The 24,492-nt window shown below is 43.1% G+C and overlaps 2 protein-coding genes across 15 annotated transcripts in view; one reads left to right on the top strand and one right to left on the bottom strand.

Annotated features, from left to right (window-relative positions):
• Positions 1-2,973, top strand: part of DNAH3 (dynein axonemal heavy chain 3) — a 125,958-nt gene extending 122,985 nt beyond the window's left edge. For all 11 annotated transcript variants that reach the window (XM_059716227.1, XM_059716226.1, XM_059716234.1 and 8 more), the window contains 2 exons: positions 1,820-1,957; positions 2,565-2,973. In XM_059716227.1, coding sequence (XP_059572210.1) covers positions 1,820-1,957; positions 2,565-2,918 — 492 coding nt within the window. In that variant the 3' untranslated portion in view covers positions 2,919-2,973. The remainder of the gene's footprint in view (positions 1-1,819; positions 1,958-2,564) is intronic.
• A 7,526-nt stretch (positions 2,974-10,499) lies between these two features.
• On the bottom strand, positions 10,500-24,427 carry LYRM1 (LYR motif containing 1). 4 transcript variants are annotated; one of them, XM_014610753.3, is made up of 4 exons: positions 24,338-24,427; positions 14,546-14,704; positions 13,070-13,162; positions 10,500-10,906 (listed from the first exon to the last, which is right to left on the bottom strand). In XM_014610753.3, the coding sequence occupies exons 2-4, from the start codon at positions 14,702-14,704 to the stop codon at positions 10,790-10,792; spliced, it is 369 nt and encodes a 122-aa protein (XP_014466239.1). In that variant the 5' UTR covers positions 24,338-24,427; the 3' UTR covers positions 10,500-10,789. The 4 variants fall into 4 exon arrangements, with proteins under 4 accessions (XP_014466239.1, XP_014466241.1, XP_014466240.1 ...); XM_014610755.3 differs by lacking the exon at positions 24,338-24,427 and adding an exon at positions 23,678-24,155; XM_014610754.3 differs by lacking the exon at positions 24,338-24,427 and adding an exon at positions 23,935-24,154.
• Between the last annotated feature and the right edge of the window lie 65 nt (positions 24,428-24,492).

Here is a 24,492-nt window from a genome sequence, read left to right as displayed (position 1 = left end):
CCCTGGCAATCCTGCATCTTGTTTAGCAGGGTGATCCCTGTGGGCTGGTGGAAGACTGATGCAAAGTAATCATTAAGGAGATTAGCTTTTTCCTGGATGTCAGTTGTCAGCTGTCTGGTTTGGTTTAGCAAGGGTCCAGCATTGTCCTTGTTTTTCTAAAAACTACCCATGTATCTGAAAAAGGACTCTTTATTGTCCTTGATTCCTGTAGCCAATTTGAGTTCAGTTTCAGCCTTGGCTTTCCTAGTTTGTCCCTACAGGTGTGGGCCAGTGCTGAATAATCCTCCTTGGTGATCTTACCTGACTTCCAACGCTTGTAGGCTTCTCTTTTCCAATATAGGAGGTCCATGAGTTCCCTATTGAGCCACAAGGCTCATCCAGCCCTTTTGCTACCTTTGTTATGGGCTGGGATGGACTTCCCTTGTGCTTCAAGGATCGTGTCTTTAAGGAGCGACCAATCATTGTGGACTCCCCTTTCTGTTTGATCCCAGTTCCTCAGGGCCTCAGCAGCCAGCCTCCTGAGCTTATGAAAGTCGGCTTTCTTAAAATCGAGGATTTGTGCATTGCTGACTCATTTGCCAGCTTTGCGATGGATAGAGAAAGTGATCAACTCATGATCACTGTCTCCCAACTTCCCTTCAATTCTCAGGTTGCTCACTAGATCGTCCCCTTTGGCTAGTACCAGATCCAGGAAGCACCTTACCTCTTGTTGGCCTGTAGACTTCTTGAGACAAGTAGAGTTTGTCAATGCAGCTGAGAAAGCTACATGAACGATCAGATTTGGCAGAGTGCTCTTCCTGGTGACATCAGGGTAGTTGAAATCACCCATGACAACCATGCTTCGAGTATGTGCAGCCTCTGCTAGTTCCCCTGCGAATGCGTGGTCAAAATCTTCCTCTTGGTTAGGAGGTCTGTAGTAGACTCCTAGCAATATGTCCCCTTCACCATGTTCTCCCCATAATTTGACCCAAAGGGTCTCGAGTCATCCTTCTTGGGTGCCAAACTCCACTTGTAGGGAAGTATGTTGCTCCTTCACATAGAGACCTAAACCCTGCCCTTTTTAGCAACATGATCCTTCCTGTACAAAGTATAGCCATCTATACCTGTGGTCCAGTCACAGGTGGAGTCCCACTAGGTCTCTGTTATTTCTATAAGATCATATTGATTTTTATTTAGCAGGAGGGCCAGTTCCTCTTGTTTGTTCCCCAGGCTCCTGGCATTTGTATACAGGCAAGTAAGTCTGCCATCAGAGGTCCTTGGCTTCCCAGCCCTCCTAGAAGAGTCCCATCCCTGGGCTGAGGTAGAAGTCAGATCCACTGGGAATTCACGTATGTCCCTTGTGCTGCATGACTTACTAATTCTGCAGTTGTTATTTAGTGGTCTTGCACCAATGGTTGTCCGCCCATCCCCTGGCAAGCTTAGTTTTAAAGCACTGGTGAGTAGGTAACTTCAAAAAATTATATGGCTCAGCAAAGGTGGAATGTGCTATATGCTCACAGCACATAGGGAGGAAAGGGAAAGAGCAGTACAAGTAAGTTTCTGAAAGATCCATTTGAGCAGGGCCACTGCCCTAATTTGGACTGGGGTTGACTATGAGCTACTCTAATTTATTCTTGCTTCCTAATGGCTCCAAGGAGCTTCAGCTAGGCAATAGCATGGGATGTGCTTGTCCTGGCTAGACTTTATGGGTCAAGTTAAAGCTCCCTATTCCTTGTTGCAGCAGAGTGGGAGATGGGCACAGGATCCCTTTTCTGCTTTGTACTGAGATAGATATTGCTTTTCCTAATAAAATGCTGCTGTTCTTCTTTACCCAATTTAGGAGTGGATCAGCAAGGGACCACCCAATGTATTCTGGATATCAGGATTCTACTTTACTCAGTCCTTCCTGACTGGTGTTTCACAGAACTACGCTAGGAAATACACCATCCCAATTGATTACATTGGATTTGAATTTGAGGTAAAAAAACACAGAGGAATATAATTTATGCAAATAATTTACATATATTAAATTAAGCAAACAAAGCCAAACTGATGTTCCCTTTTACCATGGGCCTCCCAGATTTGGTTGCAAGATTATTTAATCTGGAAACATTAGAGGTTGAACATCATGAACTGCTGCTGTTGCCTCTGGGTAGGTTTTTCTTTGCTACAGGAGAGGAACGATCACTAACATACCATTTACCAAGACCTATTGACTGACATGACTAATGCGCAGGCCTTGTGCTGGCCATCAGCACAAAAGGGTGAATTTCATCCTCTGTGTGTGCTATCCAAATGCTAATGAATCGATAGGAAACTTACTAATACATAAGCAAAGGTCTCATTAGTATGAAGAGAGGAGAGACTTTCTGTCCTTAAGTACTGCAGAAAGGGCAGCAGAAACCATCTGGGCTTGATCCTAAGACCACTAAAACCAAAGGAAAATCTCTCACTGACTTCAGTAGTTTAGACTGAGGAGTGTAATCTGCTCTCTGAACACTTCAGAATCACAGTTTACTCGCTTTGGGGAGTAAACACTTTCTAGATCTAAAATGAGACTGAATCCAGTTATTTAATTCTTTCAGGTGACAAAAGAAGAACACACCATGGAAAAAATGCCAGAAGATGGGGCATATGTGAAAGGACTTTTCTTGGAAGGTGCACGATGGAACAGAGAAACCATGCAGATTGGAGAATCATTTCCCAAAATCCTTTATGATTCTTTGCCCATAATTTGGCTGAAACCTGGAGAAAGTTCTAAATTTCTACATGACAATATTTATTTGTGCCCTGTTTACAAGACAAGTGCAAGAAGAGGTGTCTTGTCTACTACAGGGCACTCAACTAACTATGTTCTCTCAATAGAGCTTCCTTCAGATAAGCCCCAGAAACACTGGATAAACCGAGGTGTGGCAGCCCTGTGTCAGTTAGATGACTAAAATGTATGCAAGTCACAACACCCAAATTCTGTAATTAAAAGGCATGCTTACTCTCTGGTGGCTGCATTTCTTCTTTTACTGAAGCATTTGCCACTGATTTTAAAGGCTGTGTGTTCCATTTTTCTTCTACTTTTCAACTTATAGGAGTGGGGGACTGATTAAAAAACAATCCAAATACAACCCAGTTTCAAAGACTTGGGTGTCATCTTACTGTTGATCAAAGTGGGCAGAATTCCCAGAGAGAGAACTTGCCGTACTGACTATCCCATGTGGATCCTGTGAAATAATGAGAGAGGGAAACACTCATGCCATGTGCCCAGCAGATTTTTTTTTCATTTCCTAGGCTCAGGGCCTAGGTGGCTGCTTAAGCTGAAAAGGACATTGATGCTGTCATGCATTATTCATGTAGATAGGCCTTCCTGGATCTGCCCTGCGGTGCATGGTCTCCCCACGCCCTATTTGCCTCCCTACGTTCACAGTCTTATATACCCCAGGAACATGAAGGGTAGGGAGAGAGGCTCAGGTACCGTCTGTCTCTAAGCACAGGGGGCAAATCCACAGGTGGGTTGGTACACTATCATAGCTTCATGGCATTGCTTTGATGACAGTTGAGGATGTGCTCCAGAATTTCCATCAAAGCCTCATGTACCACCCAATTACATGGTTTTGTAAAGCTACCATAATCTCAAAAGCACTCGCTTGTTTAAAGCTGATCGTTTACTGCATTTTCTCATTTTACCTTGTTCTCCTTTTCTCTAACACTACTGCGTGGCTGAGAGAGAAACTTAGCTCCTCCCTTCCCTGCCAGCCTTATCTCTTCACCCTGCCCTCTCACATGTTGGATTAATACCCACCTGATAATATTTTGTGCTTGTTTATGGCCTTTCATCTGATGAGCTCAGAGTGCCTTCCAAGCATTAATTAAACATAAAATAGTACTGAACATCTTCAAAGAGCTGTGCAGTCATGTAACAAAATCCCCACAACACCCTGGTGAGGGAGAGAAGGATCATTAGGCTCATTTCACACACAAGAAAAATGAAGTGCAGAGATCAAGGTGAACATTTTCAAAAGCATCCACTAATTTGGGGGTCTCAATTTTTTGGCTGTTCAACTCATGGCACATAAATTAATGGCTTGAGGCCACACAGTGAGTCATAGCTGGAGTTGCAGCTATAATTCAGCTATTCCAAACTCCTAGACTTCAGCTGCAATCATTAGATGTTACTCGTCCCATTAATTATGTTGTGTAATTCTTTATCACAGGAATTATTTCACTGTGCTGAGACCCTCTGGCAGAAAGTTATGCCCCCACTGTTCTGTTGTGTGCTTATATTTTATAAGATATTTATAAATTGCATATGCATGCATACATCTTTTGTGTGTGTTACCACATACATGAAAATCAGCAGTCTTACAATAATGAGTATAGTATTGTTCTAAATAATAAGACCCAGAGGTAATTACTGAAATATAATTACATACAGATATTTGCTATATCATATATATAGTATGCAGGCATTTAGTGCATTATTGTTTATTATGCAGTGACATTGTATGCAGCTAGGAACACTGGTACTAAATGCAGAATGGTTTAATGCACGTGTGAAGTTATTTTGGTTCAATATTACATTATTCATTATTACTTGCTCATGTTGCCATCATTCAGTTTGAGTTATATTTTGAGCTTAAACCACCAATTCACCCTCTTTGGTAAGAACGAAAAGTACAGAAGAAGCTCCCCAAACTTACAAAACACTTTGTAGGCAGAATGGATTTTTAAAAGATTAATAAGCAAATTGGTTAATTAGTTTGAATTAAAATGGACTAAAAACAGGGTCATTTAAGGAATTTAGCATCTGTATCAGTCTTTTCTTTGTCCTTTGGTCTTAATAATAGAATAACAGCATATTTGTATTTTTCATATAGTTAAATTTAATTGAAATCTTCTGTGTAAGCTACTGTATATTTAAAGAAATTAGGCTGTAATTAAACTAGTTTTAATGACTTGTATATAATTATTATGATTAAATGCTACAGGCAGGGTCAGGTCATCAGTTTGGGTCACTCTTAACTGGCCTACTTTTAACCGATTTTTGACATCAGAAATAACATGACCAATCCTCATTGTGTACAGCTAATTTCCATAAAACAACATTGTTGATTGTAATAAATAAATGCCATAAGGGAGACTGGACCCACATGTCCAGTTCTGATTTCTGGCTTAATTGGCATATATGTTGCTTTATAAAGGTTCTTGGTTAGAGTTAATGTGTGAAATATTTAATATAAATCTTTGTTCCTCACGTGGTAATTACAGACTTCTTTCCTACATGCAATAGTATTTGCATACTGCTGTTCCTTGTGAGTGGTTTCCTTGCTGCTATTAATATTTTAAATATAATCCTCCTTTGTTTACTTCTGGACTTGTCAGTGGAGGCCTCTCTCTGAACAGAAAGGAGGGGGGTGTATTATGTGAAGCAGCCATGCATACACTTTTAGAGGTTCACATACTATACGCCCTTTAAATGGCAGAGTTAATTTGGTTTAATTACTATGGTACTGAAGAACCATGTGACCACTTTCCTCTGGGTTTCTCCCCCTACTGGCTCTGAGATAGTGACATTTTCTATTTGGGGGGATTTTTTGGTGGTACTTTGAAATGCTGCTTCCTAATGTTTTATGAGCTGTGACTTAGTATCTCAAGAATGGGGAATGACAGTGTTGCGTGGCGCTGGTCCTGACAATGTCTCCTCATCTAAGTTAATAAGAAGGAAAGCAGCTCCAGTGTGAGCTAGGCAGGACTTAGTTCAGTGGTAAGACAAGACAAAAATCTGCAGACAAGTTAAATTTCTGGTAATCATAAATATTAATAATAATGGGATTGGTGTTGGGACTCTGAGCCATACCAAGTCCAACTCTTCTATTTCTCAATTAGAAACTCACATTAAACCACAAAGTAACACCCATAATTACTGCAGCGCATGGATGCCCAAGCCTCGTGATGATTCTTGGAAATATTTCAAAGCAGATGAAAATGAGATGCACAATGTACAAATTTCATAGAGTATCTGTTTCTTTCCCTGAAATGGCACAGAGAGATCCCAAACTAGTGATTCTGAAAGTCAAGCAAGCCAGCAGTTGTTCTCAGCAGGTGAAAAGTTGAGTCTACTAACGTCTGATCTGTGGAAAGGCCATTTGAGAAACTGAAGTTGCCATCATCATCAAACTCAGTTAGTGAGCAGCAAAATGAGTTTCCCATCAGAGGGGAAAACATAACGGGTTTTCTTTCAGAAGTGAGTTGACCCAATGTTAAACTGCCCCATGGAAAGCAACCACCCCCATCACACATTTATGGCTATGGTTAATGATATACTGGGGGCTTTTGGAAAAATGAATGAAAGGGACGGTTCTATCTTTTCATTGACATTCTTGCAGGTGAAATCATAAACATGGGGAAATAAGGAAACTTTCAATCTGTATCTAGTGCATTGAACTATGGACATTAGTTCCAAGTATTCATTAAGTCTCTGTATGCCTAAGGGCTTAGCTATGAGGAGGCAAGTAGCCCTGTGACCCTATGCTAATCCAAGTTCTGCAGGAGAACGTACGCAAAACTGTACCCCAAAATTTGGGAGTTCAAAATCAGCCTTGGGTTTATGGCAATTTAAAAACGGCCCTTCAGAAAGCAGGGATCAGATTACCTTTCATTCCCTGATTCCACAGAAGGTTATGTAGTAAAGAACAAACTTGCATTAGAAGGATGATAGGGCAGAATACCTAAGGGGTCTTTCCCATCTCATAGTTACATGACTTTCCCTTTGGATGAATTAGGCCATTGCTTTTATTTTATAGGGGTTTCTTCATCTCTAAAATATAATGATGGTATTAGTAAGAAGATGCTCTTGTATGCACTTACATCAGGGTTGAATTGGATTTGATGTGTCCTAGGTGTGGCAGAGTTACAGAACTGACGGGTTATAAGGCTGTTACTGAACATTCAAGGGCAGATGTCTTGTGAACAGATTACCACTGCATTGCTCACAAGTTAGTTCATAGGAGTGTTCAGGCAGCTGACTCAGGTCCCTATTTGTAAAGAATATCAAATTACTTTGACAGGGCTTTTCTATTATTGTAAATCATCTCCCAAGTGTTATGATAAATTGGAGAGTGTCAATATCATAGTGCTTAGGGTCGGAAGGCACCTAAACACATCACCAGGTCTGACCCCCTGTCCTGGGCAGGAACGGGTGCCGGGGTCATATCACCCCAGCCAAATATCTGTCCAGCCTCCTCTTGAAGACCCCCAAGTTAGGAGAGAGCACCACCTCCCTTGGGAGCCCATTCCAGAGCCTGGCAGCCCTAACTGTAAAGTAATGTCTCCTGATGTCCAGCCTGAACCTTCTCTCTAACAATTTGTGGCCATTATTCCTAGTAACCCCAGGTGGTGCCTGGGGGAACAGAGCCTCCCTCAATTCCTGCTGGTTCCCCCTGGTGAGTTTGTAAATGGCCACCAGATCGCCTCTCAGCCTTCTCTTGTGGAGGCTGAATAGGTTCAGGCCCTCCAGTCAAGATTTACTGGAAGGTGGGGTAAGAGAAAGTTAAGTAAGTATAGGACATGATGTGTGCTGACTGGCTGTATTTGGTGCATTGCAAACTCTACTGAAAACTCAGGCTGGTCTAATTTAATTGCAAAGATGCTGTCCAAGGGAGGTTGTACAGGAATGACATGTTATAAACCTCACAAAAGTCTTGTCACTGAGCTCTAGGCTGTACTTTGAAGGCAAGTTCTGACCCTTAAAACGATCAAATGTATGTCAGTTCACGGTCTGGTGGGGTTACAAGACCAGTGCTGTACAGGATGGGCTCTAATAAAAGTAACTGGATAAAGGGGCTGATAAAATTCAATGGAGAGACTGGGAAATCAGCCTGAAAAATAATTAAAAGTAAACCAGCCGATTTTTCAGAAGTGCTTTATTGAAATTAGTTTCCCAGTATTAATGTAATGTGCAGTTCTGCAGGTCTTTTAATGAGATTGTATTCATTGTTACAGTATAGGGGGGGAAATGAACATGGGCAAATTGGTCCTTGTAGTAAATGTAATTGCTTTGCGTTTGAAGGAGCTATATCAGGGATAAATCTGGCCTGCACTGTCATTGAAGTGAGTAGTAGCTGAATTGGACCTTTAGCATTATCCTCGGTAGATGATGAGGCAGGGTGACTTCGGAGAAGCTAAATCCTACTGAGCTGTGAGAAGCTTGCTTATCCAACAAAGAATGATACACAGTGGGAGTTTAACAAAGAGATTTTTCTGAAATGCTGATATTTGTCAATTCTCTAACTCCCTCTCTCACAAACCAATGGATGCCATGTGGGCCAGGCTCTGTCTGACGCACATCTACAAGCAGGCTGCCAGAGGGATTTATGCTCTTCAAACCTGATCCATATCTGATCTTAGCTAAGCAGCCTGGTGGCATAATGTTTTATATTCCAGCACTGAAATACTAAGATGATCTTACAGTAACTAAGCTATTAGTTCACATTCTGAAGCCTTTCTTTTGAAAGGAGATGCCAACACTCATAGCTACTTAACATTATAAAATCCTTAAAATGACCCAATGATCTTATTTCAGATTGTTAGATGATTTTTTTTAGTCAATTCCTCTAAGTTATTCGGTACCACTTGTTTTAAACTCTGGTCGTTTCAGCATCTAATGAATCTGTTTTCATTAGATGGAATTCATAGACTGTGGTTAATACTTACAGTTTGTGTTTGACTGACTTGTCTTTAGAGATGTTCTTTTGAAATGTTCTGCAGCGTGTTTTACTATATGTACTCCACTGGGAGATATATGACTCTAACATATGCAGTAAATGAGTCAGACTATTAATTTACATGCATATTTGTTCACCTGATGAATCACAGTGTTACCAGTAGCATCTTAAAATTAGCTGTATGAATTCTAAAGATTAAAGAGATTTTGCTTGAGGCTTAAGAGCTGAAATTAAGTCTAGAGCTGTATTCAAAACCCTCTTCTGTCCCCATTTTAACTTGGCTATTTGAACTGTGGTAGTTGGACAATTTATTTAGGAATTTTTAAAGTGAAGGATTATATGCTACTTAATCAGAAATTACATGAGGACTCTCTCTCCCCCTAACCCACCATCACTGACCTTTGACCCATAGATTCCCAGCAGCAGTAGGCTTGCAAAGCTCCTAGCGTTGCTTCCAGAAATGACTTTTTACACATTCAGTACAAAGTACTTCTCGTGTGTGGCATTTTCCAGGAAAGTTAACTACACAGGAATTATTGTCCCCATGGACTAGAACTATAGAGATTAGGCAGGAACTGGCTAGCCAATCCCTATCATGCTGACTAATATTATCTCCGTGTTTCCTTGTAGCCCCTCGTCTGCCTGTATCTGTCTCTTGGTTTATACTTAAGTGTGATGTTGTAAGGAAGTCATTTTGTTCTGTGTTTATACCGTGGCTAGTACAGTGGGGTCCCTGTTCCCTGACTCAGCGTCATGGGCAGTTCAGCAATACTAATATTCAAGCCAATTTTGTGATCCTAGGGAGAATCCTGGCTATTGGTACTCCAGATGATCTTCAAGATCAGAGAGGACAAGGGAAGGCAGAGTGCAAGGACCGACTGAAAGGAACTGGACATAGGAAAGTGGTGGCAGGTAGAGATACATCGATACTGCAGTCCCATATTGTATCAGAACTGATATAAGGAAAATTGACAGTATTGGCAATCAGCTTTTTTTGGCTGATGTGGCCGATAATGTTGCCAATAAATGCTCCATGCATGCGCACAGCTGCAGCGCAGCATGCAGGCGGCCAGAAGCGCAGCCCAGAAGTATGAATAGTAGCAGGGTTCGGCTGGTAAGTCTGTTGTGAGGGAAGGGGTGTGGGTGGGGAGGGCAGATTGAGGCCCCAGTGGTGGGGGAGTGGGAGAACACACCAGCCAGTGGCCCCTGCCCCCTGAAGGACTTAAGGGAGTCTGTGGATGCCAATCAGTGAAACTCTATCCAGAGTTGTGAGTGGAGGAGGAATGCTAGGAAAGCAGCCCCACACTCATCTGGATTCCTCCTGGCAGGAAGCAAAGGCACTAGAATGTACAAGCTCCCGTAAACTTCAGCCTTTATACATCTACCCTGTCTAGAATGAAAAGAAAAAAAAAAGGCCAAGACAGAAGCAAGGGGCCAACTTGCTAATTGAAAAATAAGAAGAAAGCAAGAGTTACTTTTCTCTTTACAAAATTTCTAGTGCTTCTTGACCATAAGGACAGTGTGAGGCATAAACTGAGGGACCACAGCAGGGGAGAGGGAAGCAGGGCTTTAGTCTCTCCTTCTCCCTCCGCCCAAGATACCAAACCTGGCCAGAGGTAGGAAAGAGCAACTGCTAACAGATGGTTGTGCTCTTCCTATGCAACGAGAAGCCTTGGGAAACATTTTTTTTACCCGAGTCCCTGTGAGTTTCTACTCAGGCTGCACTGGGGTCAGCAAGCACCTTCAGTAACAACCGTATTTATAAAACTCATGTTGACCTTGAGAGAACCCCATTGTAAATTCATATACAGTTAAAAAATCTCCATGCTTTATTTTGACTTCACAAAGTAATCTTCATATTGCACTGCACTCCTTAAAAGCTGTTACTTTTATTGATGAGTCAGTGGTTGAATCTTATAAATGCAAGGCAGTTTAAATACATCCTTATTCATCATGTGTTCTGAATCAGCTAGGCTTCCGGCCTCAGGAGAAATGGAAGCAAATTTCAAGCACATAATAGTTTAATTCACAGTTGTGCACAAGAGATGCCTTGGGGTCAAAGTCCACAATAGCACACCTCGCAGCAGGATGGTAACTTATGAAATTTCATCATAGGATTTCAGGTAGACTGGCTTGGAAAGCTTTCTCAGCTTCTCTTGCTTTTGAAATGTCCGGCCATGTTTCTGGGCAAGACCCATAGGAGGAAGATGAATCTACGTAAAACAAAACGCAATTAACAGTAGTTGTGCAAACTGGTAAACTGAAACCAGTCAGGAAACAGGAGATGTTGTGATACAAGAATATTTCATTCAAACTTGAAAACAGTTTTATAGACTGTTGAAAGAGCACACATACTCTCTCAATTAGGTCATTTATTTTGATTGAGAAAAGCCCATTTCCAGTTGTGATTACAACTGCGTTTAACTTTGGAGCCCTGTGTGTTTTGATTACTGCATAAAATGCAAGCAGAATCCATTATAATCCTCTAAATTAGACTTTTACAGCCTTGTGTTTTATTTTGATGTCATAACTTGTAAAGATGCTTCATTTGCTAAAACCGTATGGAATATAATAGTCTAGTAAATGCTTTTAGAAGGCCCAGGTTTACAGTTTATCAGGGCAGGTGCAAAAAATACAGAATCGCAACACAACAAAAATATCAAATGGCTATGTTTTGTTGGTACCCAAGTACCAAGTCTCAAAATAACCAATTTTCTGTACAGTTCTGCCTGGAATTTTCTTATTGCCAGTTTGTCATAGTTCGGATCTGTCCTGATAACACATTAAACTGCACAATTTTTATTACTGACCCTTGAAATAGAAAGCTGTAGTTTTTTGATTGATAAAGTCCTTGTATATATAAGATTGTTATTGGTCCCTTAGTGATTAGAAATTGTAGGGGTAACGATGTGATGTTATGGTCTCTGGAGCCAATTCAAGGTAGTGGGTTAGGTACAAATATTAGTAAAAACACTTGGTAAAATAGCAAGATTCTACAAATCTAGAAAACGTTAAAAGATTTTCTGGCCCATCTCTGGTCTTCTACGGTTGGTTCTAAAAGTTATTTGAAGCCCTGATGAGTATAAACTTAAAAGACCTGCTCTATACTCAGTTAAAAGGGTAGCTAAAAGCAGCACGTTTGCTGCAAAAAATGAACAGTATTTATTCTGTAAACTGAAGGAATGCAGTTTGAAATGTGTAAGAAAAAAATGCCAAGAACTATAGTAACCTACAACAGCATCTTAGAAGCAAAGAGGAAAAGAGATCTAGATTCTAATCACTTTGATAGGAAGAGCACGATACAGATGAAAATGTAAACATATGAATGGGATAAAGAGGAAATTTGAAAGGATGACAGCACAATGGAAAGAAAGCATGGACAAAAGGAAAATAGCATTGGATGCTACAACTCCCTGCAAGTTCAATAATGTTTAAAAAAGCCATTTTCATTTCTTTAAGTGAGGAGGGAGGAAAAGGAACAAAGATTATGTGCCTACCCAAAAGAACAAGAGCTGAGTTGAGAGTACTTTTATTCACAGTGTAGGCTAAGAAGACAATGATATTTATATACTCACTGCACAGGTGAGGCGCCAAATATGAATGATTTCTAATCTCTCACCTGGATTTGCTCTCTACCAAATTTGCCTGTGCTTCATTGAGTCTAATGAGTGATTCGGAGTTGCCTAAAATAAGCACCACCCCTTTGAAGACAATTAGGTCATGCATGTTTAGTCTTTTGATGACTTATTCAGAAAACCGGATTACTTCAAAAGTAGAGAAACACAAAGAGTTTCATCATAGCTTGATCCTTATTCAGCAAAGTGCTTAAGTATGTACTACTTTAGAAGAATAATGCAGCAGTGGTATTGGGAACTCTCATGATTTTGTTGCAAGTTCCATAATAGATGGTGTTTTTTAAAGCCCCCACTTCTGGGGTCGTGATTTGTTAGGAACCTCAGCTGTGATATATTTTTAAACCAAGTTTCAAGCCCTTATGATCGTGAAGGAAGGATTGAAAACCTGGCTGAGGTCCCTAGAAACTGGAATGCAAAGACTCAGGTTATAAAATCTCATTATTTTTAATGAGATTCATAGATTCATAGATTGTTTGGGGCCAGAAGGGACCTTGCAGATCATCGGGTCCAGCCCTCCCTGCTCTAGGCAGGTAATGTGGCAGATAATCTGGGGGGGAAGGGTGTTAATTGGGGTCAATGTTGAGAAGCCCCATGATTTTTGGAGGGTTGGAGTTGACAACATCAAAATAATGCCACAGAAACGAAATTGCCTGCGTTAAATTAGGCAAGCACTTAAGTACCAGACTCAGTAAAGGGATTAGTACACACTTATAGAGTCTTTGAGAACCGGTTCATACTCACAGGTCGTGGATAGGGGATGTTATAGTGAAGTCCTATTTCTACTCTTGCTTTGCATTCTTCTATACACTGATGAATCACCTCTGGATCCGTTAACTAATCAAACAATATAGGAATGAACAGTGTACAAAGGGAAAGGGCAAAAATTAGCAGTTATGAGCTCAGCACAGCCACCTGATTTACATTTGTTTTTGTTTTCGGATAAGCCCAAGCATGCATTGGCCTATTTTCTTCATCTCCACGTAGGTCCTAAAAGGCAGAATTCTCACAGCAACTCTGAACTTGATATCACTGGGTGCACCTTTATGTTCATTAATGTGCCTTAGATACTCTGCATTTAGCTTAGTACTTGCTTAAGAAAGTACTAACTAAATGCGCAGTAACTAGAGTTAGTGTGCGTTAGTGTCGGCACATGGTTATTTTGTGACGTTCACTGTGCATTACCTTAATAACACTGCATGGTAGTCTATTAGCACAGTTTTTAACCACACAGTGTTATTAGGCTGATGCGCAGTAAAATGTCTGGTGTAGACACACCCAATGGATATTAGAGTCAGGAGGAAAAGCAGGGCTTAGGTTTACTAGGGGAATATGAGAGGAGATGTTTCTTACCCTATATGGTTTTTCCACTGTAAAACAATGATGGGCATGTGAAATATTAATATATTAATGGAATGAAAACTTGCTGTCAAAAGTAAGTTGAATCATTTCTCAATATGTATGGTAGCTGGAGAGAAAGATTTGAAAAACTAAGGGCCATAACCTCCTATCACTCCATTCCTAAAACTCCCTCTTAAGCCAGTAAGGATGTATACATTCAATAATAGGAAACTAAACTAAATAATATAAAAAAGTTAATATAATTGTAATCGATTAACATATCAATATGGGACCTAAATACAGGGAAGACAAATAAGGATCTATGATAATAACCAATGAAGTCTGCCTGTTTGTTTACTCTCTTTGCAAGAAGTTTTAAATCCTATTTTTTTTTCAAAATCATCTGTATATCATTTTTGCAATAACTGTGTTCTCCTTTTAAAAGAGATGCCAATAATTACGTTTGTAAGAGAAAAATCAGCAGATAAAGGAACTAGTGAATTTTGCTTGCCATTGAAGTGGTAATTATGCTTTTTGCTAAGCTTTCTGAAAAGATCAAAGGCCACTTCAGGCGACAACTATAACAGCCAGCACACATGAAGTGCACTTTTCCTACTCTTCTTATTTGGCATTTTCTTATAAATGTTCTAGACCTTTTAACATCATAAAGCAACAAAGAGCTAAGAGGATTCTAGATTTCTTCTTAGGGATAATTTATATTTTCTGTTTGGAGAAGTCAAAAAAAGGAGCTGAAGATATTTGCATTGATTTCCAATCAAAAGACAGGCTTGAGGACTCAAATCTTTTCATGTTAAGGCTGAACAAATCCCGAGAGCAGAGAATCATACAGCCACTCTAAAAGCGAGGAGACCTACTTACATTTTTGTTTTTTTGAAATAATGTTTTGGCTTCATTTATGATGTACTGTTTCTCTTTAATAGTATCCTCCATCTGTCCTGATACAGATTGCCATTTCTTGGCTATTCGGAATATCTTGCGGTAAAGGCCAAGAACTTCTCGTCGTGTAACTGGTGTCATCTCAAGAAAAAACAAACATATGCATAAATATTTTGATTGATAAAAGGTCACCAAGCAGATGTATGCTTTGCACACAGTCTTTAATCAGTTTAAAAATATTGTTACTGTCTTAAAAGATCTGCTGAGTAATAGGAGAGGAACTAACAAAGCTGCAAATAACATTTACCTGCCAAGCCATGAGAACATTCACCTTCCACATAGAGAGACCGTGTTTTCCTTTCTTAAGGTCCCAATTTATCAAATGCGAGTTAAACGTGCTTAAAACAAAACTGTTGCCTTAAAGCTTTGCTGAATTGTGGTCTTGGATCCAGGACACCTGGGCTCTGTTTCAGCATTAATCTGCAATGTCACCCTGGGTAAGTCATTTAAACTCTAGTCATAGTTCCTTTTTCTCTGTAACAGAGGTTTTCAAAGTATTTGGATCAGTGTACCCGCAGTGGCTGGATGGGGGTGGGAGGGGTGGTGGGGCAGGGGGTTGCACACGGCCGAATGCAGAGCAGCAGCAGCTGCTGCGTGCAGGCTCCCCCTGTGTCCGGCCAGGTGGGTGGCACCTATGCGGCAGTGCAGGATGGTGCGTGGCAGTGCTCCATCCCCCCCTGCCCACGCATACCCCCTAGGGCCTTCTCAAGTACCCCTGGGGGTGCATGTACCCCTGGTTGACAACCCCTGGTATAACACATCTCTACTTTGGTAAAGTGCCTTGAGATCCACAGATAAAACATGCTTCAAAATTGCCAAGTATAGTTGAAAAGCCCCTGCACATTGAAAATCTATAAAGTGATTTTCATAACACCATTTCTGATAAATATTACACAGTATACAGTCATCATCTGATTGAAAATTAATACTTCAATGATTAACAGAGAGAGTGTGAACTAAGCATGGGGCTAGAAAGTGCCAAGTTCTAGTCACTGCCTCTTGTGGATTTAGAAGTCACTTCTGAAGGAGTAGGCAGTCATGGCTCTCACTGAATAGGACACACTGCTGTTCTGCAACATCTAAAATAAAAAATGAAGTCCTAGTGGTGAGTTTGTTTGCAAACTGCAGGAATAATCAGTATTTTGGAGATAATCCACCTCAAAGCTGCCTTTTGATCCATGCACATTTTGAAGTGCCCCAGCCTGCCAGATGAATGATAGGTCCACTGACAACTGGCCCTTTTCAACAAATTTTTCTGTATTGCCACATGGTGTCCTCTGAAGATGCAAGTGAACCTCTTACTGAAATCTGATTTTCATCCACTAATGCGAAGTCAGAATATTGCCCACAAGAACTAGAGCAGTTAACAAAAAAGCCTTCTGTTTCCTGGTTCTTTGAGCCTTTTTATACAAACAATTCCTGTGAACTAAAGACTATTTTGGGTTTTTTGCAAATTCTGTCAAAGTCTCAGAAATATGAGCATAATGCTGCTTTTGTGTAGTTCTTAATTAGTATTAGTAATTCTTAACTATTAGTATTATTTTTGAAGAAGAGGTATAAAATGTTTAACTGGTTCTCATGTCTTTGCCGTAGAGAGAAAAATAACTGATTTGTGTACAGCCAAATGTTGTTTCTGTTAACATTTTGCTGAATGAATGTTTGTACTGATTCAAGAAAACAAATATCCACAAGTAAATGCATAACAGACCCCAGTTCTGCAAACACCTCCCACATATATAATTTCAGTCAATGAAACTACTTCTGTGCAAAAGGTTTAGCTGTGCACTTGCTTGTAGAATCACAATCTTGCCCTGGAATAGATTGCCTAGATATTCTGGTATGTAATCTCTCTCACTGGATCCTCCTTTGGGATAGGCAGCTGGACTAAATGAGCTTTCAAGGTTCCTACCAGCCCAGTTTTCTGTAATTTGATGACTTAGAGCCTTATGCTACAGTGTGCATCACAAAACATGAATAGACCAACCAGCAAGACTGAACCGAGGTCATACAGACCCACAGCCACATCCCCACCAAGGCCCCCTCATGACCTCACAACTGTGCTGTGGCCCCACAGCCTCATTTCTCCTTGTGATGGGAGTGACAAGGGGCACTTGCACAAGAGCTAGTGGGAGCCTCTAACTGACAGACATGCTCAGGGCAGGTTTTCAGGTAATCACTACAAATATAACCTTGGAAAAGTAACTATTTAGATTTTTACCTCCTCAGGGGGCTTTAGGAACAGAGATAGTAAGTATAGGAGCCTTTAGTCTGCGCAGTAGTCGAGTCCTGTTAACTTTTTTTTCCCATATGCTACAGTTTTAACACTTTCCCAAGCCTGAACATTTTAGAGGCTTGCAAGCATTTCTCTCACCAATCTTTTTTTCCTGTTTAATAACTGTTGAATTTTTTCTCCCTTCAGTTTCTCAGAAAGTTGGAATTAGCACAGTTCTATTTATTTCCTTTCTAAGCACTCAGGTTCCTAGCAGATGTGGGCTGTAGTGTTAACATATGCAGTGAAGCAGACAAAAGGGGTAACAATATGATAGTCTTATAAAAAAAATCACTGACCAGACTTGTCATAAGGGCTCAGCAGTCTCCAGCTCCCACTCCTGATCTTTACTCAGTATTTTCTAACGATGCTAAGAGGCAGATTAAACCCAGTTTCTGCCAAGAATTACAATGGAGGAAGTAACCAGAAAGAGCTCCCCCACCGCAGAACAGGTATGAAAAAACCAGGGCAAAATTCAATGTATGCATGATACCAAAAACATGTAAGGGGAGTATTTTTTCATACACCATGTTAGCTACTTACCTTGCTACTTGTCTCCTTAGTATGCATGTCATGATCGTTTTGCACGCCCATTGAATGCAAGTAGGAAGATGTTACACCACTGTACCACTAACATCCCCGTTGTGGTAGTCAGTCAAACCCATTGTTTAATTTATATTACTGGTTTTTTTAAAAATTGTAGCGTCTGACCCAGAGAGGTTAACCACAGGAATTTGTCATCAGGAAGAGCATGATTTATTCTTGCTGTTGTTTTGGCTGAAAAATAGCTCAGGCGATGTTCACAGCAAGAGAACCGTGAAAAGGACCAAGGTGGGTCTAAAAAAAACCCCAACTAGTAGTATGAACGATGAATTGCAGGCTAAACTTGGACAAGTCTTAGAATCTGTGCTTGGACGTGGGCCAGCTGTGGCACATTTCCAGCTTCCAGGTATGTGTCTGTTGGATGCTGTGATTCGTAGTTTTCACCACACTTTGGTAAAACAGACACTGGACTATATCGTGCCTTCGATCTGTTTTGCAAACTCCTGTTATCAATGTGCAGATCAGGGGAATGATATGGCCCATTGTATCCAAAACTGCAAAGAAACCTTGAGTAGTTAATGAGTTACTGCATGATGAAAATGTCAACTTTTTTTGTTGACAATTGAAACAAAAACACCCAGTAGCCTTTACCACAAAAACATCTTATAGCACTTACAACCTAAGAACCTTTTTTTTTTTTTTTAAGAGCTAACACAAATTCCTGTGAGGGTTTAGTTCCATTGACTCCAAAGCCCCATATGAAATAATAAAAATAATCTTGCCATCTGCAGGATTCCACGGTATTTTAGTAATTAATACACACACACACACACACAAATCCCCAAAAACTTGCCACCTGTATTGCAAAGTCACCTTTGTTGTACAGAGCTTAAGCCATGCTCCAAGAAGAGACAAGGGGCACTGATGGGAATGAGACCTTTCAAATATAGGCAGCTAAATTACTTGTGTAGAATTAAATTTCTTAGGTATAAGGGCTTGAACCACCCCCTATATCTACCTCCTTCCCAGAGAGTGTACCTGTAGTATAACAGCCATAAATCTATTTACCAACATGCTGTCAAGTCAAGGATCATCTACTGGCTTTAAACATCCAATCTGTCAGCAACATGCTCAGGATTTAAGCGAGAAAGTAGTAGTCAAGTAAGAGGAAACTGAAAGAACAGATCTCTTCTTTCATATCCCTGTCAACCAGGGCACTTGCTGGTCCTGCAAAAAACACGTGACTTAATGCTGACTTGGGATCTGCTCAGGGAGGAGAACCTTCTGTATGGGATAATTTAGAACCAGCACCTTTGAAATTCTTGGACATACATGTTTTTAGCACAAGAACAGCCCAACTTCTGTTTGACAGCTAGTTTACCTCTGGCAAGAAGCTCTTAACAAGTCGTGACAAATTATTTGAGTGACAGTATACCAGATCAAATTATCATAACTTATTTCCATAATAGAAATGGTATTTTTGTATAAAAAACATAAGCCAGCATTTCTATCCAGGGTGAATGCGATTGTTTCCCCTACTACATCCTTTCTATATCTGAATACCACTCTTGAACTAGCATTCATTTACAAGATATAAAAACTGTGTATCTGGCTTATTTTAGAGCTAAATTATACCATTTAGATAAGTGGTGACCCACAATTTCTCTCCTACTGGTAGATGTGATATATAATCATACACTCCATTTCACAGCAATTTCGTGGTTACTAGAAGTTGTTAGGCTACATTCATCCCTGGTGCAAGTCCACTCTAAAAATGCAGTGGGTTTACATCTGGGATGATAAATTTGGCTCATAATTTCCTTAAGGGACAACAACAGCTTAAACAGTTCCTGTCACATTGTGATGAGAGGAGCGATCAAGGGGTTTTGTGGCTAGAAGATCACGTCATCAGTATTACTGTCTCTCAGAATCCAGCTTTCACTTCCTCTCTCAGATAAAATCAAACAGATTTAGGTGCTCACATCCACTATTGCATAACCACTACTGTGCACCGGCTCCACTGAATGTATCTGCATCAGCTGAGCTGTGTAAACTCAGGAGATGGGTTTTCGCATTTGAGTCAGGGAGAGCTTGAATTGAACATACTTTGGGGAATTAGCCAGACGACAAATTCAAATAAATAAATAATTGAACGGAACCACCAAATTTTGTTTATAGTTGGGAGAAAGTCAAACAAATGCATAGGCCAACTTCCTTTGTGCTGTAACTTCATTGGCTTAAATGCGTTTACACTAAGAATGAGCTTGATCCAAGAAAAAAAAGTCCCTCTACAATTATAAATCTGGACACTGAGTGGGCCAAGTTACCAACTGGTGCTGAAATCTGACAAAAAGGTTGTTTGCAGATGTGGGGAAAAAAACCCCAGCGCTCGACTTTAAATTCAGCATACTTTAGCACCAAGCCCAGCAGATGCCTAGAAAAGGCAGCGTGTCAGCTGCACCTGGCTTACCCAACATCTGTAGAGATGGGGTGCTTTAGTGGGGCTTTTTTAGTGCTTTTATTTAATAGCTGATTGACTCAGCTTTAGCTAAAAACGCCAAAAAACCCCACTGACGTGCCCAACTTATACAGATATTGCAGAGTCGGGGTCAAAGTAACTTGACTACTGCTTCTGGTAGAGCACTTTTTCCTCCCAGGTCTGTCAGCATCCAAAGTGACTGTCACTGTCCTCTTATTTTAAATTTTGTCTTAGAAATGATCCAGCTCTAAGACTCATATGATCCTACATGTTAGTCAACACTAAGTCAAATTCCTGCTCACACTGGTGGGAATTTTGCCATTACAGGAAGGGCTTGCACGACTTAACATTTCACTTGAGTTAAACATTGGCTGACACCTTGATTAGAGACAACTGCATGCAATTCAAACAGCAGTAAATCAACAACTAGATTTTATCAATGGCTTTCCAGAACTATTCACACACATGGAAAAAACCCAAAAACTGATGCTTCATAATCTAGATCAGTAGCTACTATAACAGTCTATTGCAGCTGAACCCCAATAAATAGATGGAGAGTAGGTCATTCTCTAGTGAAGGACAAATGATCCTTTTAAAATTGTTATTCTGATTTGGCCAATATAGGCTGGATCCAGTCTGGATAGCACTCCTGGAGCTGAGCTACGCATTGGGGTCTCCTAGCTAGGGACAGAAATTACACATAAACCAGTATAAATGATCAGAAACCGGTTCAAAGCTGTAACACAACAGAAGTTCAATGCACATAAGCTGCTTTCAGAATGGCTGAAACGGGTTTAAGAAAAACGTCGATGGATGTAGTATCAGACTTAACTGATTTAGGTTAAACTGGTGTATTGACCTTGTCTCGGATTCCAACCAGATTCAAGTTAACTCACAGTCCTCCAACATCCCAGGCAGAGTTGCCAGGTCTTAAAAATGAAGTTATCATAGTGGAAGCTCAAATTATCGTATTTTCTGAAAACTATCATACACTGAAAAATGGTGTGCAAATAAGCATGCAAAAAAGTTTTCTTTTTAGGTGACGTCACGTTGGCTTGTACTGTTATTATCATCACCAGGGATCCAGGTTTTCTATTTCCCACGGGAAAATGGAGAAAACGCAGATTTCTCTTTTTAGCAGAGAAATCCGCTGATTCTTTGCTTCTGCAAAGTGCTCTGGCAGGCTGGTGCAGCTCCAGCCTGCAAGAACTGATTGCAAAAAAGACGGGAAACCCCCAGCCCTGGTCGGAGTGGGAGGGAGAGGGGGAGGGCAGGGCCTGAGTCTCTGAGGCAGCCCTTTGGCTCAGGCTCAGACTTACCCTTCACCCCTGGAGCATGGAGGTAAGTGTGGCTTGGGGCAGGGCTGGGGAAGATGGTTGGGGATTGAGGGCATGGGGGGGTGCTGCCAGCCCCAGGCAGCACACCGCAGCTGGGAGCAGGCCAGGAGGTGAGGGCAGGGGTGTTCCTCTGCAGGGGACTTTGCGGGCAAGCGATGCGGGGCACAGTGTGGTGGTGCCCGCCATGTGTGGGCCGCACGCATGCCGCCTGGCTGCCTGCTCAGGGGAGGGGGAGGCTGGTATGTGGCCGGAGCATAGCTCCACGGCCAGCTCTGCAGCCACAGCGAGGGATGGGGGTGCGGCGGGATGGGGGGAGGCTTGGGCTTGCACATGGCGCTGCTGCTTACCTGGAGGCCTGTGACGGCCGCTGCCTACAAAACCTCCCACTGCTGCTGCGGAGCCATGCCCGGAGGGCCAGCCGCCCAGTGGCAGCGTGGTGGTGGCCAGGCGGCACGCAGCCATCCCCACCACCACCCCGCACTGCACCGCTGCCGTCAGCCACACAGCTCCACGGCAGCAGCGGGAGGTTTTGTAGGCAGCAGCCATCATTGCTGTCACAGGGCTCCAGGTAAGTGACAGCGCCATGTGCGAGCTGAAGCCTCCCCCCTACCCCCATCCCTTGCCATGGCTGCAGAGCCGGCCACGGAGCTGTGCTCCGGCTGAATGCCAGCCTCCCTCTCCCCCTCCCCTGGGCAGGCGGCCAGGCGGCATGTGCGGCCCACACATGGCAGGTACCACCACAATGCACCCCAAGTTGCTTGCCCGCAAAGTCCCCCGCAGAGGGGCACCCCTGCCCTCACCCCCTGGCCCTGCTCCCAGCTGTGGTGTGCTGCCTGGGGCTGGGCAGCACCCCCCACTCCCTCAGCCCCCAACCATCTCCCACAGCCCCCCAAGCCCCATTTACCTCTAGGATCCAGGGGCGAAGGGCATATCTCTGTGGTGGTAGCACTTGACTGCAAAGCCGCCCCCCCCCCCCCGCATGCAGCTGCCACCACTCTGCACTGCTGCGGAGCCGTGCAGCCAGTTGCGGGGCATGCCGCTGCATGCAAGCCCCCTGTTTCACCCCCCGGCCTGCACACGGCGGTTGCCACTGCACTGCCGCTGCCACGTCCTGCGCCCCCTGCCCACAAAGCCATGCAGGTGTCCGTGGGATGGTAGCGCAGGGTGCAGTGGCAGAGTTGCGGTGTTGGCCTCAGTGGGTGAACCTCCTGTCAGGCCTGCCGGCACGTGTGTGGCCCACAGAGTGGCACCCTTGCCCTCACCCCCTGGCCCTGCTCCTGGGAGTGGGCACGGGGGCACACTCCCCACCTTCTTGATCTACCCCCAGCACCTTCCCTTTCTCCTGCCCTGCCCCTTCCCCCCACACACACACACTGCTGGGGTGGGTGTCAGTGTCTGTGTATGCATGTCTGTGGGTCTGGAGGGCTGCTGTGAGGGGTATCAGGAGGGCTGTGGAGACCGTGGTGGGGAGTGCGGGGCACCAGCAGCGCTGGGAGGGGTTGTGGGGGGGACTTTATTTTTTATCACGGATTTTGGGTTTTTAAATCAGAGTATTTGCAATTTTTAATCAGAGAAAATTAGGATCCCTGATCACCACACTTGTGCCACTGTACTTGACACTACCCACTATGATGTTTGAACTCTTTCTATGACTGGTTAAACTGAATGTATTACTATGATTATTCTTTTCTCTTTGTTTTGCAGTTTAGGTCTGTGTATTGTAAATCTTCTACACTTTATTTTGCAACTTACTGTATTGGGTACACGCCTGCAATTTACGAACAAGGCGAGCACAAAACCCCTTTAATTTCCTATTGATTTAAGACTGTATGTAACATTTAAAATAAAGCTCTTAGTATTATCACACATTGAGATTTAGTTATATGGTCGTTATACAGTTACCCACCATAAGTCTCCAGTTAAAGATAAATAGCAAGTATTGCTCATCCTCACTTTAGTCCCTGTCAAATCCCAATTCAAAACCAGTGAGAACTGGGTCATCATCAACCTTGAAGTGTTTCTTTGTTTTGAGGCAAGTGGTTGGAAGAAAGCACGGACAGCGAACCCGAAAGTTCAATAGATTTCATAGATTTGTAGGGTCGGAAGGGAAGATCATCGAGTCCGCCCCCTTGCCCCCGGGTCAGATGACCCCAGCCAGGTACTTGTCCAGTCTCCTCTTAAAGCCCCCCGGGGTAGGGGAGAGCACCGCCTCCCTTGGGAGCACGTTCCACACTCTGGTAACCCAGACTCTTAAGCTGGTTAAGACCCCCTGAGAGTGACCCGGGTTTTGCACATGCTGCCTCAATTAACTGCCTCAATTGTGATAGACTTTTGAACATTTTTAGTATTATCTGTCTTACAAGGGTTGAAAGTATTGTACAAATACGATAATTACGCTACATCTGGCAACACTGACCCCAGCATACCTTGCAAGCCAGTTCCCCGTCTCAGGGTGGGCAGGCTCAGCGCGGTCTGCTCCCGGGCGGTGCGCTGCAGTGCCCCCCCGCCCCCGCCCGGCCACTGCAGGCGTTCCCAGAGTCAACAGTTAACGTCTGTTCAGTTGCTTATCGGTGCCGCGTACACAGTCTAAGTTGTGCAGACTGAATCGATTCCGCCTCGGGCTTGTTACTGCTTGTACTTGGCGGAGGGCCGGGACCCGGTAGCAGAGCACGAACCCACTTACGTGTTGCAGGGCAGGGGCGGTGTTTTGTTTCGGACAGGGTCACAGGAAAAGGCCACGTGGATTTCACTTTGGTTCAGTCTAAACACGGCAAGTCGGTGTCTCCACGGTTGTCTGCCCGCCGCCCCCCATGGCTTTTCGTGCCGTGAGCGGGGAGCTACAAGCAGACCCAACCGAGCCCGACCGTGGGGGCCTGGCGACGTCGAGCGCCCACTCTGCGCATGTCCAGCCCCACGCGCCAGATGCCCGGGCAGCCTAGCGAAAGGCTCTCCCGGGCGGGCCGCTACCAACGTGCGCGGATGGGGAGGGGGAGTGTTCCCGCGCGTCCCCCCCATCTCTCATTTTGCCCTTTCTCACTGCTGCTCAGCACCCACTGGGTGTCTCTCCTTCCCTTCTCCCACTTTACCTCCAGGATCAAGCGCGATGTAACCCTCTTTCACGTTCCCCCCCTTCCTTGAGCAGTGGTTCGGCCCGGCCAAGCCCGGTTCCCCCTACCACAGCCGGCGGTGGTTGTCTGCCCTTTTCCTGCCCTCGCTGTACGTGTGGCGTCAGGGACGTCTG

The sequence above is a fragment of the Alligator mississippiensis genome, chromosome 13, assembly GCF_030867095.1.
Source record: "Alligator mississippiensis isolate rAllMis1 chromosome 13, rAllMis1, whole genome shotgun sequence".
Taxonomy (NCBI): Eukaryota; Metazoa; Chordata; order Crocodylia; family Alligatoridae; genus Alligator; species Alligator mississippiensis.
Note: the sequence above shows the minus strand (reverse complement) of the source record. Positions and strands in the feature narration are given on the sequence as shown.